The following is a 17,517-nucleotide window of genomic DNA, read 5'->3' as shown; positions in this document are numbered from 1 at the left end:
CAGGAAGATGTTTTTTAAATATTGAAGTTAAAAGCATCAATCTTGTGCACTTTGAAAGCAACATTAAGAGATATGATACATCTCTCAACACCCAGATGTCAAAATAAATCAAAGAATCAGAATCAGAAACGGGTTTATTATTTAAAAACACTTCATTTTCCAATTAAATCATAAACTATGTCAAATTATATTCAAGTAACGTCAACGTAGCTATCATTTATACTTTGCTTACATGTTGACATTATAACTTGTACGTTTACTGACATTTACATACCTTGTTCACCTGGCTCATGTGGTGGCTCTGGGGTTGTTGTGTGAACCACCACTTGAGAATTGCCGTCTTTTTATTAAAAAAATGTCTAATGTCCATCTTCAGAAACTCCGCGTCCGCGGCTGAAAGTTTAAACACTGTCACAGAGGAGAGGTACGTACCTGTCAGCCAATAAATCACGTTTATTTCCATGCAACTCTCTGATTGGTCTGGTGGTGTATTGCCTCTGTTGCATTCACTGAACACGGGAAATTACAAACCTACCGTCCTCTAGGTAAAGTACAGTTAATGTATTATATTATTGAGGGAGAATTTGTCCGGGGCTAAAGAAAAAACATACCCCAGGCAACGCCATGGTAATAAACCTGATGCTGACTGATGTTTGGAGGGGAGAGTTTCTGTATGGAGCTTCACTACCGGTGTCTCTCCAGCAGATGGCGGAAGAACAGAGCCCCTGAGCGGCCGTGTTTCAGCAGGAGAGTCGGGGTGGGGGCTGGTTCTCCTCCCCCGGGGCTCCTGTTTCTTTAAGGCCGGATTTCACGGTTCTCATTCGGCTGACTGGAGCTTTCTCTGTCTTATTATACAGTGACTGTGTGTGTGTGTGTGTGTGTGTGTGTGTGTGTGTGTGTGTGTGTGTGTGTGTGTGTGTGTGTGTGTGTGTGTGTGTGTGTGTGTGTGTGTGTGTGTGTGTGTGTGTGTGTGTGTGTGTGTGTGTGTGTGTGTGTGTGTGTGTGTGTGTGTGTGTGTGTGTGTGTGTGTGTGTGTGTGTGTGTGTGTGTGTGTATGTAACATATGGATTGAAGGCTATTGTTGTCAGCCCGGGTGGTTTGTTCTGCACTTTCACCGGAGAATGCCCAGAGGAACCGGAGCTGTGTTCCTGCACGGATAGCGCAGAAATACACCCGAGAAACACGGTAATAACACTCTTAATTGTCCACGTTTTTCATGCTTTGTGTTTATTATTCTCATTAGAATAAAACGGGTCTTCTTGCGTGATGATGTAGCTCCTTCTGAAATCACGGCAGCGAGGCTCGTCCCACCGGAGACTAGGGGGTTTGTTTACCGTCAGATAGCGACTCTGGGTGTGATTTCAGGCGCTGGATGTCGGTGAAATGTGTCTGTGGTGTCAGTAGTCTGCAGGAGCATCCTTTATCCATCACTGCCCGGCTGTAGGTCGCTCTGTTGGGGCACTGAAGGCAGCATCAGGCCTGCGGGAAGCTGCTGCTGCAAAACACACTGAAGTTATTTCTCAATATTTATTTATTTAACAATTAGTATTTTATTTAACAGCAGCAACAATGAGCCGATAAGTAGTGCTGTACCTTCCTAGTAGACTCAAACCCTTTGTTATTATATGAAATCCTCCACAAAGAGTCATGCGAAATGTTTTGTTTACCAGCGATGTGTTCAGGTTTCTCTGTAATACGTTCAGTCAGCGTGGAAAAAGCACAACAATGAATTAAAACCCGACTTAAACCCAAAACCATCCATATTGACTAATCTACCAAGAGGCTGAGCATGCAGGGGCTAATAATGATAATAATATTAATAGTAGTCAGTAAAAGCTGCTGCCAAACACACTGAATTTACTTCTCACTGTTTATGTTTTTAAACACTTAACATTTTTAATTGACTGCAGCAGAGAACCAGGGCTGTCCCAGACGTTTAATACAAGTGTTGTAACTAGTTAGTCCACGACAAGAATAATGCAAAAGCACCACTTTACGATTGGAAAATAACATGCATTACAAATAAACCAAAAGACTTACTATTAAGTCCAAATCGACTGATTATTGAACTAATTGACTAACATAAAATGCATTGCTGGTGATTACACATGGTTAATTGTATGTATAACACATAATAATAAAGTCAGTTGGAAGCTTATATTGGATTTGTGCATGTTTTAACAGTGAAACATGCAATAGTGGACTTTACAAAATAAAATACCAGTTCATAATGTCAATACGTTAATATATTTTGCTAATAATGTACTTTTTGCTTCAGTAGGATTTTACATGCTGAGTTTTACTTGATATAGAGTATTTATGCATTGCTGTAGTACCGCCTGAAGGCCCACCTCTTTTCCCTCGCTTTCGAGTCAGTTTGAGCTATGTTTTATCGATTTTTATGCTTTTATTTATCTGTCCATATGTGCCTTTTATCTATTCTTATGTGTGCCTTTTATCTATTATTGTAATATTATATTTTATTATAATGTGATGTGGCTGTGAAGCACTTCGGTAAACCCTCTGTTTTTAATATGTGCTATATAAATAAAGTGGATTGGATTGGATACTTTTACCTAAGTGAAGGATCTGAATACTTCATCCAACACTCGTTGCAGCCACACTTAATATAACTTTAACAAGAATGTACGCTGTGATTGAAATGGTATGATGTTGAATCAATCAGCATGCTGGAGCTGTTTTACCTTGTTAACATGTAAAGTACTTTAGCGTCTGAGCAGCAAACTCTACAGCTGACTTCTGTTTTTCCAGCTTTAGTAGCTTCAATTCACAGACAATGGGAAAATTAAATACATTTTTCCCACATGTAACATCTCAAACAATCCCAAGTTTACACTCTGTGATGTAGTTTCAGTCCCTTCTCCCCCATTTCTCCCCCCCAGTGATTTACAGACTGACCACATGCAGCCGCTGCCATACGCTTCAGATGACAGCTCATATAAACTGCTGTAACCTTTTTGTATGAACCTCAAAGAAGCTGCAAGAAGCTCTAAAACACTGATGGAGTTTCACTTTCCCCACATTCATGATGGATTCAGTCTTGGCCTGAAGGAATTTAAACGTTATGTTAGTGTCTCAAGTGTCAAGATCCGAATGCTGGGTTTGTATTGACCTATCGGTAGTCTGACGATAGAGAATAAATCATCATAACTTAAAGGGGAAATGTCTCTTAAACACAGCATTTAGATCACAGTGAAAAGGCACAATCTGACATCCTTTACCTTACATTCAATGTATGATGTATTGCATCACAGGTAGGACATACCTTTTTTATAGTGAAAAGCAGACTCCATATCACTCATGAGGTTATTTACTACTATTCCTCAATTTTAACTTATCGAGTGATTTTGTTTATCAGAATCTTATTTTCCCATCATAAAGTCCAACACTCCTGGGACTGGAGTGTTGGACTTTCTGTAGAGAGTGAGGTGCTTTAACATTTAAAACAAATGTGTGTTTTACTAAGCTGGATATCTTTGTGTTTTTAAGTCTTGTTCAGACATTTGAAGACGTCACTTTGAGCTCTGGGAACTAGTCCTGGACATTTCTGTACATTGTCTGACTTCAGCAGATGAATCATCAGTGAAATAAACCATCAGTTGCAGCCCTGCAGAAGAACAGATAATATCTTCTGTTTTAAATACAAAGACTTGCATCCCAGCAGCGGACTACACTGGGAAAAATGCAGCTCCAAAAACAAGTGAAACAATAATGAAAACAAGCCGTTTTCACTTGAAATAAGTAAAAATATCTGCCAGTAGAACAAGTGAAAATGTGCTCGGTAAGAGAATTGAGATAAGATGGACTTTTATTAATCCCTCGTGGGGAAATAGTTTCTCTGCATCTGACCCATCCTAGTGTTAGGAGCAGTGGGCTGCCATTTTGAACGGCGCCCGGGGAGCAGTGTGGGCAACGGTGCCTTGCTCAGGGACACCTCGGTAGCACTTGGTCTTGCCGGGACTTGAACTGGTGACCTTCCAGTTGCCAAGCCAAGTCCCTATCGACTTCGCCACCACCGCCCGTAACAATGAAGGGAGATTTAGATGAATCAGATCTTGTAATCAGCTGGGAGAACTCACTTTGAACTATATTTGACCAGAATCAGGACATGTTGTGTTACAATATAAGCCGCAAATGTTATGTCTGTTATGTAAGTTGGTGATTTTCTAATGGATATGTAAAATAATGTGTTTTTCATCTGAGATACAACTCAAAATAGGATTGTTTGACTTAACAATTTTATCGTCTAAAACAAGACCCGACATCTCAGTGCAGTGTTACTTCTGAAGTTGATGTGTCTTATAGCAAGTCTCAAGACATATTCTGACTAGATATTAGACACATATACTTGGCAAGATTTCGAGTTTTCATAGAGTAAAGCCATCGCCCTCTCTTTCTTTAACTGTGTCACTGACCTCCATCTCGGCACCTTACTGAATTATTCACCTGGTTAGCGTTAACCCACATCGAGACACTCAGCCTGGGACCAAGCATGAGAAAGGGTGAATTCATAGATACCATTTCTCTTGTTTGTAAGCATCACAGTGCTTTGATGTACCGAGTATTCATGGCACAATCTAGTATCGAGCTTCAAAACTGAATATGACACAGATTAAGACTTGAGTTTAATATTATTTTTGATCCATTTGGAACCAATTCTCTGCATATGGCTGCCATCAGTGGTGACCAGTTGTATACAAATATGAGTTAACAGTAAACTGCGCATCCTGTAATTAAAACATATGTATATTTGTTTGTCTGCTGTCACTATTCAGTATAGCAACGTATCGATGTAGAAATCTTCAGCTTTACAGACATATACATTCCTCTGCTAGTGGTTAAAAATAAACAATACATTGAGATAAAAACGCAAAATATCAGTCATTTATTTAATGGAAATGTAAACTTAAAAACACTTTCAAATTCTGTAATGAGATAAGACCTTTGTCAGAGATTTAATTTGACTTTAAGCTATTATCTATCTGCCTATAGCTAACATAGTTTAGCTTCTAAGCTAGCTATCGCCAAGTTGGTTGCTCTCATAACTTAAATTAGAATGATCCTCAGCACCCTATAGTTAGCCTTGCAGTCTGACCTGCGAGACGTTCAGGCAGTGAGAGTGCTTATAAAAACATTTAGCACAGCCACAGCTCTAAATCCAGATTCTCTTTGCTTCATTGTCGACCATTAAACACACATTATTATTTAGTCTTTATTATTTACCTACCTTTATGTTGTTTTATTGATTTCATAGGTCTTTTTAATTTTTTAATTGTTTAACCTTTATTAGAATGATGGCATTTTTACTACTATTATCATTTTCTTTTAATTTCTGTTGTACCTATATGTTCAACTTTTTATGGGTTTTACATTGTTGCATCGACTCAGTTGTCTTGTGTCTTATCTGTCAGAGAGAAAGCACTATTTATTTTATTTGTATTATCATACATTTGACCTCCTTGTGTCTATTAACCTGATCAAATGTTACATTTCGCTGCGTGTACCTTTTAAAGTTCTTAACAAATAATCTGAGGGGAATTTCTTGTTGTGTATTTTTTATTTGTGATGTGTCATTTTGTGAAGCACTTTGAGCTGCATGTGTTGTATGAAAAGTGCTATGTAAATAGAGCTTTATTATTATTATTATTTATATTTACGGGACCACACCGCTGCCCTGTCATGCTTTGAGAGGACAGAACATGCACATTATGATGGACCCTCATATCTCTTTGTTCCTCTTCGGGAACCACACACTCTCGTTGTGTAATCTCGCTCTGCAGATATTCCTAATCCAGATGCAGTGCGTGTCCAGATTACCTCTCCGGTGTTGATCCGTACGGAGCGGGTGAAGCGAGGTTAATCCCCTCGCTGCTGGGATTGTCATTATTCATGATGACAATCGTGCCATGTCACGCAGGCGCTTTATTCATTGTGTTGTTTAGCCTTTAGCCTTTTAGCTAGTGTAAGGATGTTGGTCTCTAAAATGTTAGAAAATATAAAAAAATGTCCCTCCCAGTTTCTCATATTACACGTTGATGTCTGTAAACATCTTGTTTGTCAGTTCAAATCCCCAACATATTTACTTAAAACAGAGAAAAGCAGTAAATCTTCATATTCAAGAGGCGAAGAAACACAATTTAGAATAGTATTTTCTGAGGGTCTCATCGAAACATTTCAAAAAAATATCATGAAAACGTTCATGAAAAATATCTGAAAGGATGTGAGAAAGTTCTGAAAAGTCAGCAAATAGTAAAGAAAACATCCGTCCCAGTTTCTCAAAGTCCAAGGAGATGTCTGGATGTCTTGTTTTGATCAAACCCATAAACATATTCACATGAATATGACATAAAAGCAGCAAATCTCCATCAACATGCGGGAGATGATGTCAGAGGGAAAGTTATGTTTCTCAGGGCGATTATATTTCTGCAGCTCTCTCCTGTTTCTGTCTGATGGACAAACCTGCCGGACGCTGCCCACTCAGGACCCTGAACGCATCACCACATGTTGATGCACCCTATTATTCATATAGGATGGATACCTATATATATATATTCAAAAAGCTCTGGTGTTGTGGTGCATTCAGGTGCTCCTCAGTACGTCCCATATAGTAAGACATGTCAAAACAAGTGAAAATATTTATAAAAACAGCCTCTCTTACTTCTCCGCTGTTTTCTTGTCCCTCTTGTCTTTTTATTTTCTTCACTGGGGACTCATCAGCCACTAACCATTCATCCAAATTACTGTGCTCTCCAAAAATATTCACATGAATATTACGATCCTCCATGTCGCTCTCAGACGGGAGACAACGGAAAACTAAAGACAAGCAAACAGTTAAATCGACTGGACTTCTTTCTGCAGATGTGAGCGTCCTTAACAACGGTCAATTAAGTGATTGACAGCGGTCTGTACTACTGGATTTACAACGTGTCACGTGTTCTGATTTGACCAATCAGAATCGAGTATTCAACTAGGCCATGTCATAAGGTAAAGTTAATATGTCTAATACAAAAATAAAAATAAATACATATTTTTAGATAAGCATAAAAGTTAAAGTCCAGATGTACAAAATAAAATAAAAATATTTCTATAAATATTATAAGTTAAAGACTAAAAAAAGAACATAAAAAAACAAGATTTGTAATAAAAAAAAATACAATTAAGTTATATATTTTTTAATATTAGTTAAATTAAAATGTCCAACAATTAAAATAGAATACAAATATGTATACAAGTTAAAGTAAGAAGGTACAAAAAAAGTAAAACCGGACTTTTGACTTGCTGCCGTTTATCTTTTAAAACAATAATATTAGTATTTGAACCTCTCGGTGTGTGACTTTCTGCAGCTCTGTTTCCTGCACAGATATCATGAGGGCTTCTAAGCGACAGACGGCATTTTGCACACGGCTCTTTATAACCGAGTTGTGATGAAGTCACTGCTTCAGTCTCTCTCTCAGCTCATCCTCCCACATCCATCAGCTGTTCCTCCTGAGTCATGTGGAGTTGTTGTTGTTGTTCTGCAGCTCACGCACTCTCCTCTCTCTGCAGATATTGACATGAAGAAAGACATCGAGACTCTAATCGCAGAGGAACGTGCTGACATCATCTTGAAATATGCTACGGTGAGAACAGGGTCTTTTATTAAGCTACAGGATCGTATTCAATTCACACCAGATGGATAAGAATCTGGTGGATATATTATATTGTATATTCTTCTGGCACTAGATCCTACGTTACCATCAGCCACCCCTAAATCTGTCAAATTCAGAAATCTTAATAATCAATTTATATTTGACATTTTATTTTAATTTACATTTTATTTTATATATTTTGTAAACTGCACACTCTTACTTTAACCTCTTATATTTATAAACATACTTTATTCTATTTTATTTAATCTTTTTATTTCTTATTCATTGGACACTTATACTAATTTCTTATGTTATTCCATATATTTTTTTACTTAGCTTTTATTTGATCTATTTCTATAATGGAGTAACTTTCATGAAACCCAATTTCCTCTGGGAAAAATAAAGTTATCTTATTCTGATATTCATTTAAACAAATACTGATTAGTAAACAACCAGATAATGTGTGCCTCAGCTACCTCCTGCGGTGTGTGTGTGTGTGTGTGTGTGTGTGTGGTGTGTGTGTGTGTGTGTGTGTGTGTGTGTGTGTGTGTGTGTGTGTGTGTGTGTGTGTGTGTGTGTGTGTTGTGTAGGAGGACGAGTTCACACTCCTGTGTTTCTGTGTTGAACAGACACACTGAGGACGACCATAGCATACATTCAGATGTGTGTGTTTTATGGTGTGTGTGTGTGTGTGTGTGTGTGTGTGTGTGTGTGTGTGTGTGTATGTATGCTTCAGTGCATGTGTGGAGGATAATACACTGAGAATGTGTGTGGTTTGTGTGTGTGTGTGTGTGTGTGTGTGTGTGTGTGTGTGTGTGTGTGTGTGTGTGTGTGTGTGTGTGTGTGTGTGTGTGTGTGTGTGTGTGTGTGTGTGTGTGTGTGTGTGCTTCAGTGCATGTGTGGGGGAGAATACACTGAGAATGTGTGTGGGTGTGTGTGTGTGTGTGGGAGCATTAATAACACGTTGTGTAATAATATGTTTGTGCCTGTGGTTTGATATGGAGAGGTTTCAATCCCTCTTTCACTGAAACCAACATTGAAACCAGACATAAAGAGAACTAAAACTAAAAAGAGACGTCTGGGTCTCAGTTTGAGTCTCCTCACTGAGTCTTCGTATGAATGTAGTCAACTAACAATTAAATGATCAATACCTGGATGTCATGCAGATGAGATCCAATAACATCATCCTGTTTTAGATATACTTGCCGATGCACCAGCCATTTTGTCTGAATACTTGTACCTGGCTCGAGGCACACTAAAGAGGATGTCAGGACTCTCATGTCCTCTCTGCTTTACAGAAAGCACATCATCTGAAACGCCATTTTAACTGTAGTCCGGAAATCATCTCGACATTAATCATTTCTAGTTATTTTGTCCAAATCTGCCGAGCAGTGACCGGTCATTGTGCATGATCGACAAAACAAACATCAATCAGAAACTTCAAAATAAAAGCTTGGATGATCTCTGCAAATGTTCTCATAGATCATGACACGCTCAAAAGTCAATCAAACATTTCAAAATAAAGCCTGGATGCTCAGGTCTCATTAAAGACACAAACTATATTTCATTTCAAAATAAAAGCCTGGATGCTCAGGTCTCATTAAAGACACAAACTATATTTCGTTTCAAAATAAAAGCCTGGATGCTCAGGTCTCATTAAAGACACAAACTATATTTCATTTCAAAATAAAAGCCTGGATGCTCAGGTCTCATTAAAGACACAAACTATATTTCATTTCAAAATAAAAGCCTGGATGCTCAGGTCTCATTAAAGACACAAACTATATTTCGTTTCAAAATAAAAGCCTGGATGCTCAGGTCTCATTAAAGACACAAACTATATTTCATTTCAAAATAAAAGCCTGGATGCTCAGGTCTCATTAAAGACACAACCTATATTTCATTTCAAAATAAAAGCCTGGATGCTCAGGTCTCATTAAAGACACAACCTATATTTCATTTCAAAATAAAAGCCTGGATGCTCAGGTCTCATTAAAGACACAACCTATATTTCATTTCAAAATAAAAGCCTGGATGCTCAGGTCTCATTAAAGACACAACCTATATTTCATTTCAAAATAAAAGCCTGGATGCTCAGGTCTCATTAAAGACACAACCTATATTTCATTTCAAAATAAAAGCCTGGATGCTCAGGTCTCATTAAAGACACAACCTATATTTCATTTCAAAATAAAAGCCTGGATGCTCAGGTCTCATTAAAGACACAACCTATATTTCATTTCAAAATAAAAGCCTGGATGCTCAGGTCTCATTAAAGACACAACCTATATTTCATTTCAAAATAAAAGCCTGGATGCTCAGGTCTCATTAAAGACACAACCTATATTTCATTTCAAAATAAAAGCCTGGATGCTCAGGTCTCATTAAAGACACAAACTATATTTAATTTCAAAATAAAAGCCTGGATGCTCAGGTCTCATTAAAGACACAACCTATATTTCATTTCAAAATAAAAGCCTGGATGCTCAGGTCTCATTAAAGACACAACCTATATTTCATTTCAAAATAAAAGCCTGGATGCTCAGGTCTCATTAAAGACACAACCTATATTTCATTTCAAAATAAAAGCCTGGATGCTCAGGTCTCATTAAAGACACAACCTATATTTCATTTCAAAATAAAAGCCTGGATGCTCAGGTCTCATTAAAGACACAACCTATATTTCATTTCAAAATAAAAGCCTGGATGCTCAGGTCTCATTAAAGACACAACCTATATTTCATTTCAAAATAAAAGCCTGGATGCTCAGGTCTCATTAAAGACACAAACTATATTTAATTTCAAAATAAAAGCCTGGATGCTCAGGTCTCATTAAAGACACAACCTATATTTCATTTCAAAATAAAAGCCTGGATGCTCAGGTCTCATTAAAGACACAACCTATATTTCATTTCAAAATAAAAGCCTGGATGCTCAGGTCTCATTAAAGACACAACCTATATTTCATTTCAAAATAAAAGCCTGGATGCTCAGGTCTCAGCAAAAACACAAACTATATTACATTTCAAAATAAAAGCCTGGATGTGCTCAGAATCAGAATGTCTTTATTGTCATCATACATACGTAGACGTAGAGAGAGGTGCTGATGCGAAGACATTCATTTATTTATTTGACTTAAACCGATATATTCCTGCACTTTCACTTTATCTGCATATTGAAGTATGAATGCTTGTTGTTTGTATGTTGATGATGGCATAAAGCACGCTGCTTGAGTAGTAGTTTGGCTGAGAGATGTAGCAAGTTATACATTTTGCTGTGACTACAAGTAGATGTCTGGCAATACAGTCAATCATTATCCTGGTGATTATTTAGCAGATAAACCTATTAACCCGCCCTCTTCAAAAAAAACGTCTCCTTTGAGCTTTTTCTATGTAACCATACATCCGGTTTCGTACACAGCTACGTTGGGCCTTTGTTATTGTGTGCTACTCTGATATTAGAAGAGTACATTCAGTATTTTCCCAACATACCTGTATAATAACAATAAAGGATATTCTATTCTAACACGGGGAATGGAGACGGTGCAGCCAAAGGTTAAATATAGCCTCATTTTGGGGGGGGGGGGGGGTAGGAGTGTTTTTTTGGGGGGGGGGGTTGCTGCCTCTATCCGAGTCCGAGCTGTCACACTCTGCCAGACATCGAGCTGACAGCGACCTCCGGCCCCTGGCTGAGGTCCCGCTCATCGTGACTTCTGTGTTTCTGGCACATGCACAGAGCTCAGAGCAGAACACTGTTGACCCAAGGAGAACTCTGGGTAAAAATCTGCCACACACACACACACACACACACACACACACACACACACACACACACACACACACACACACACACACACACACACACACAGGTCATGACTTTAATGCTGTAAATATTGCATTTAAGGTGTTCTCACTAAATGTGGAAGATATTGACAAAATACAGGTTTTAGTGCATATTTTTTTAGAGGCTTTAAACCGAGCGTCAATTCCATAAACATGCAAATATGTTTCTTCTAATGTCTTTTAAATCAATGAATTCATTAAATCCTACTTTTGAATTCAGTAATATTAAATCAGCACACCAGAGTCACATTAAAGCGTCTCTGATCTCCTGTATCACTCTGACACACACACACACACACACACACACACACACACACACACACACACACACACACACACACACACACACACACACACACACACACACACACACACACACACACACACACACACGCACACAGACACGCACACACACGCACATTCACACACACTCAACTCAGTGAGGAAGTATTTTTAGCCGTCTCACTTTCCTGACGCTGACATCACTCTCGGTGCAGACTCCCCCCCTCCCCCCCTTCCTTTTCCACGCTGAGAGGAGGCTTCTGATTGGCTGCCTGTCTGGAAGCCAGCCAATCCCTCAGCAGCGTTGTTATTCCTGCAGAGTGAGAAGCCTCTCTGCGGATCAGCTCCGCTCCGTTGTATCAACACTGAGACCGGAGTGGAGTCTGAATGGATTTTCCGTCATACAAACATTACTCCTGAACTTCGTGCTGAGTCATGCGGGTTCTGTGTGCCACATTGTGCTTTTGGGGGTTTTCCCTTTCCTGTAGTGGGTTATATATGTTTCTGTGTAAATGGCCTGTAAAGGCTAACATCTCAAAGTCGTCGTCCCCCCCCCCCCCCCCCCCCCCGCCTGAAACGCCTCTCCTTTGTTTACATCCTGAACATAGTAACATCACTATGTAACACTCGCTATTCTATTGGCTAGCGCTCCAACACATTGTACGGGACATCTCTAAGTGGTTGACCAATCACAACAGAGCCAGCCAGCTAACCAATCAGAGCAGACTGGGCTCTGGTTTCGGACAGAGGGTGAAAATAGGTGCTGCAGGCAGTATGAGAACTGCATGAACATCAAAGCATGGAGACATGTCCCAGTAGAGACAGAAACACAACTCCATAAATACTTTAAAAATGGCCCCAAATGTTTACTATTTGTTAAAGTAAATGTAAATCTGTGTGTGTGTGTGTGTGTGTGTGTGTGTGTGTGTGTGTGTGTGTGTGTGTGTGTGTGTGTGTGTGTGTGTGTGTGTGTGTGTGTGTGTGTGTGTGTGTGTGTGTGTGTGTGTGTGTGTGTGTGTGTGTGTGTGTGTGTGTGTGTGTGTGTGTGTGTGTGTGTGTGTGTGTGTGTGTGCAGGGCAGGCAGGGCGGGGTGCAGATCGACCCCTGGGAAGATCCCGACTTCAGCATCTACAAAGTCATGGACCGCTTCGGCTTCATGCAGTAAGTCGGAGATGTGTATTCTGCTCACGTGCAGACAGCAGCTCCCTGCGAGTCTCTGACGGCTCTCACTCTGTTTCAGTGAAGACGAGCTGCCGGCCCCGACGGCGCACGAGGAAAAGGTAAAGGAGGGGATCAGGTGTCAGGTGACAGGAATGAGTCCGAAAACCTGAAATAAGTCAGAATTGTATGACTTCCTGTCCCCTGGTCTGGAGTCAGTGGTTTTTGAATGTGGTTGTTAGCTTGAATAAAGGCCTGTGTTCACACTAGCTGAAGAGATTTTACCGTTTTGTTCTACGACATAAAATACATCAGTAAATAAATACCGCACTGGTGAATTTAAAACCAGGCGTCCAACAAGTGTCGAAAGGAGGCAACTCAACGTCATTTCAGCACCACTCTATATTGACAGTCACATCTAAAATGCTAAACACGGCTTCCTAGCTCGACGGCTAGCTCGCACGCTATCTTTCCAAACCCGTCCTTACTGAAAATGGGGAAAAATTCACTGCCGTTGCTCATATTTTGCCGTTATCATTAAATGCAAGTTTCCTGACAACAGGGTTCGTTCTGAATTCTCTCTGTTCTGAACACAAAGACGCACCACAGAATGGACTTCCACCGGAGTCCCACAGAAGTGTTTGCAGTTAGAAGAAAAGGAGGAAAGTCAAGCAAACGGCGGCCCTCCAATTAAACTAATTTATTTTGAGTTGATCTAACCCTAGTTAATCTGATAAGTGACATTATAATTACATTAGCTGTTACACCCATAACACCTGCATTAGTATTGTTGAGTGATAAAACCTGTTTCTGTCTCCATCTCAGAGGAAGCAGCTGGAGATCGAGAGGGTGGAGAAGTGGCTGAAGATGGTGAAGACGTGGGACAAATACAAGAACAGTGACAGGGTGAGGAACAACACACACACACACACACACACACACACATACCATGTATACATGCCCGGCGCCGTGGGAGGGCCAGGCCCTCCCATTTGACATTCCTGCCCTCCCCCAATAAACACGTTTTTAAAAATTATTTATAACATTTAATTTTTTTTAAAACATTTTTATTTGAAATGTTTTCAATTATAAATAAAGTGTGAACTTTTATGCTACGATGTATGTGATGTCAGATAGTAACTACAAAAAAAATCGCAGGCTACGTCAAATAAATTCATTGTGATTTGTGATTCGTCCACATTTAGACCAATCACAGCGTCAAACTCTGCCGCCTATTCTGGATTTGTTTATTGTTTATTGTGCATTCTGTAGACTCCCATTTCTGTTTGAATTACAAAATGGACATCAGAAATTGGCTTAAAAGATTTAAGAATGTATTCAAACGAAATAGCGATGAAATAACTGCAGCCGATGGTGCTGCTGGCGACCCTGCACCTGCCGCTGCAGCAGCACGCCTTAATATCACAAGCTTGACCTCGGCAAACCCCGGGGCTCAGTTAGCGAGCCCAATCCTTGACTCATCAAGGCGGCCGCCACCAACGCTGTCCTCCGAGGCACAGCTCCTTGTGCCCCTACCATCACCACCTGCGTTGCCACACCCTGCACCACACCTGCCAGCAGCGGCAGCGGCAGCATCCTCCTCCTCCTGCTCCGTGCCGGTGCCTCCACTACAGACGCTACCTCGCAGCACATCAATAGGTACTATTGGGCCAGCAACCGCTCAAAGACCAACAGCCCCAGATGATCTTGGGGTTAATAAACCCAGCCAGGTGAAACTGGATCGTTATCCAGAGAGATTGTTTTCAGGGAAGAAGCGCACTTTTTCCGCTGCATGACAACAGACCATGGGTTGAATATTCGTTAAAAGCAGACGCAGCCTTTTGTTTCCCCTGTAGACAGTTTAAAGTGAATAGGCCTACGTCTTCATCTGATGCGGCTTTTACTGTCAAAGGTTTTTGCGACTGGAAACACGCATTACAGACTGATAAAGGACTGCTAAGGCATGCCGCATCAAAAGAACACATTTCATGTGAGAGTTTGGGGAGAGAGAGAGACAGATACGCAAGGAAACAAATAAGGAAATTAGTACTTTGGTGCAGATCAGCTGCACAGAGCCGTTATTACGTGTCAGCTGTCGTTGATATGATAGCTTTTTTAGCTGTCAACCAACTCCCTCTCAGAGGTGACCACGATGCACTCCACAGCATGTCCGAGTCAGGCAGTGGGCTCTTCCTATCGCTGTTTGAGTATACGCTGCACAAAGATGCAGAGTTGGCCAAAATAATGGAAAGCATTCCCCACACAGCAACACACAGCTCTCACGACATGCACAATGCCATCATAGAAATAATGAGCACCTTAGTGACTCAGCATATTGTCGAAGAGATGGGGGATGCAGTGTATTGTGCAGTGCAGTGTACAGGAAGCTGCCATCCTTAACCAGTGTGCCTTGCTCGTGATTTACCAGTGTCTGTGCTGCCACGCACACAATGTTTCAAAAGTGGTTTCTATGTTGCCCTTTATTTGTGTATGTATTTGCGATAAGTGTGCGTCTTTACGCAATGCTGTTGGCCTCGCTGTTTGATATATATTGTGCCGCAGGCCCGCAGCACGTGACGGTTTTGTGGGCCCTCCCATGAAAATCATAGGCCCTGCCTTTAGATTTGTTCTGGCGCCGGGTCTGCATGTATACATCACTTCAGGGGACATTACATTGACTTACATGCATTTCCTGGAGACTTATCCTAACCTTAACCATAACCAACACATGCCTAACCCTAACCCTTAACCTTAACCTTACCCTTACCCTTAACCTAAACCTAAACCTTACCCTAACCAAGTCTTCACCCTAAAATGAATGATTCCGCTCCATTTTGTCCCCATAAGGGAGGCGAGTCCCCACACGTGACTGTGTAAACAGATTTAGGTCCCCACAAGTATAGTAATGTTAGGCCACACACACACACACACACACACACACACACACACACACACACACACACACACACACACACACACACACACACACACACCTACTAATCTTTATGCTGAGTGAATTCGTTTACAAATTAAATGTGTTTTGTTCCTGTGGGTTTGGTCGTAGGAGGTGTATCATCTTTCCTGTGACTCTCCGCAGATTCAGATACCGACACCGTCTGTTTATTCATTTGAGATTCTCTGTGTGTGTACGATGTCTCAGATGGTGAAGCGGGTGTATAAAGGCGTCCCGCTGCAGCTGAGAGGCCGAGCCTGGGCGCTGATGCTGGACGTGGAGCGGCAGAAGAAGGAGAACGAGGGGAAATACGAGGTGTGTGTGGACTTTAATAACATCATGTTATTGATGTTAGCAGGAAGTGTGTGAGAGGAGGTTAGATATCATGCAAAGCAGAGAAGATGGAGGACATGTGTCGAACAAGAGTCTTGTGTTTAAACTACTGGCATTGGCTATTCCTCCTGGGGTCCACACACACACACACACACACACACACACACACACACATACCGTACACACTTTATGGAGGTACATTTGGGTCAATGTTACAATGTTCGACAATACATGTGTAAATATCTAATCAGTTAATTTAAAACACTTTCCACAAATAAAAAAAAAAATGTTTAAACTCTGAAATATTTGAAAGTTTATAACAAAATTACAAAATATAAAAACAAGTTACACGAATAAAAATAAAACAATAACATCTGTAATGAATTTGATAGATTTACAAGTAGAGATGAAACAAATACAAAGTGTTTTCAAATATGCTTTTTAGTTACTTACCAGACAATAATCGTCAGCTTATTCTATAATTAAAATAATGATAAAAGATGTATTATCTGAAAGCTTAAGCCTGTCGTTAAAATCAGATCAGGTATATATTTGAATCCATCAAATTATTTGTGGTTGTCTCTTGTCAGAAGATGAAGGCGCAGGCGCTGCTGTGCTCGGCTGAGATCAAACAGATCGACCTGGACATCAACCGCACCTTCAGAAACCACGTGATGTTCATGGATCGCTTCGGAGTCAAGTGGGTCTCAGAGATAACAACACCTTTCAGTCAGAATCTGCATCTGTGACCTTTTCTTCTCAGGTGGAGCAGCACTCACTTTATGGGTGAAACGGGAAAATCCCATCGGCTTTTTGTGCCGGGAACATGGGATATGCTGCCTTCAGGGTCCACTAGGAAATATGACATCACTGCACCTCTCAGCTGCTATTGCACATGAACACACATTTAAAGATTACAATTGAATCAAAAAGCCTTGAAGAACAAAGTACAGCTTCCATGTCTCTTAACATTCCTCCACCATCATGCTCCTAACCACAGTTTAGATTTAGAACGTGTTGCACATGTGTAGTGGAGCGACCCCGCAGTAACATGAGTCTTTATTTGAGGGGGGGGTGTTGGGCAACCTGATCCGTCACTCAGGGAAGTCACCGGCAGTTTAACTCACCGCAGGCCGGCTCAGTGGAAAACTGAAACACTCAGACATTCAGCAGGAGTTCAGCGGACCTGCAGAAATGAGAAACGGAGAGCAGCTCTGCAGGAAAGCTGGTCTCTGTTAAGGCGTCTCTATTTGTTCGGATGTATTGTGTGTATTCTTGTTCTTTATTCTACTTTGTTTGT

The 17,517-nt window shown here is 40.5% G+C and overlaps 1 protein-coding gene across 3 annotated transcripts in view; it reads left to right on the top strand.

Annotated features, from left to right (window-relative positions):
* Positions 1-995: 995 nt before the first annotated feature.
* Positions 996-17,517, top strand: part of LOC117443124 (USP6 N-terminal-like protein) — a 30,180-nt gene continuing 13,658 nt past the window's right edge. The window contains exons 1-7 of one of the 3 annotated variants that reach the window (XM_034079078.2): positions 996-1,185; positions 7,567-7,640; positions 12,849-12,934; positions 13,014-13,053; positions 13,757-13,837; positions 16,092-16,199; positions 16,811-16,917. In XM_034079078.2, the coding sequence (XP_033934969.1) occupies positions 7,575-7,640; positions 12,849-12,934; positions 13,014-13,053; positions 13,757-13,837; positions 16,092-16,199; positions 16,811-16,917 (488 nt within the window). In that variant the 5' untranslated portion in view covers positions 996-1,185; positions 7,567-7,574. Of the gene's footprint in view, positions 1,186-7,566; positions 7,641-8,253; positions 8,313-12,848; positions 12,935-13,013; positions 13,054-13,756; positions 13,838-16,091; positions 16,200-16,807; positions 16,918-17,517 lie in introns of those variants that run through there. The other 2 variants (XM_034079069.2, XM_034079094.2) reach the window with 2 other exon arrangements.

Source organism: Pseudochaenichthys georgianus, chromosome 3 (assembly GCF_902827115.2).
Source record: "Pseudochaenichthys georgianus chromosome 3, fPseGeo1.2, whole genome shotgun sequence".
In the NCBI taxonomy this organism is placed as follows: Eukaryota; Metazoa; Chordata; class Actinopteri; order Perciformes; family Channichthyidae; genus Pseudochaenichthys; species Pseudochaenichthys georgianus.
Note: the sequence above shows the minus strand (reverse complement) of the source record. Positions and strands in the feature narration are given on the sequence as shown.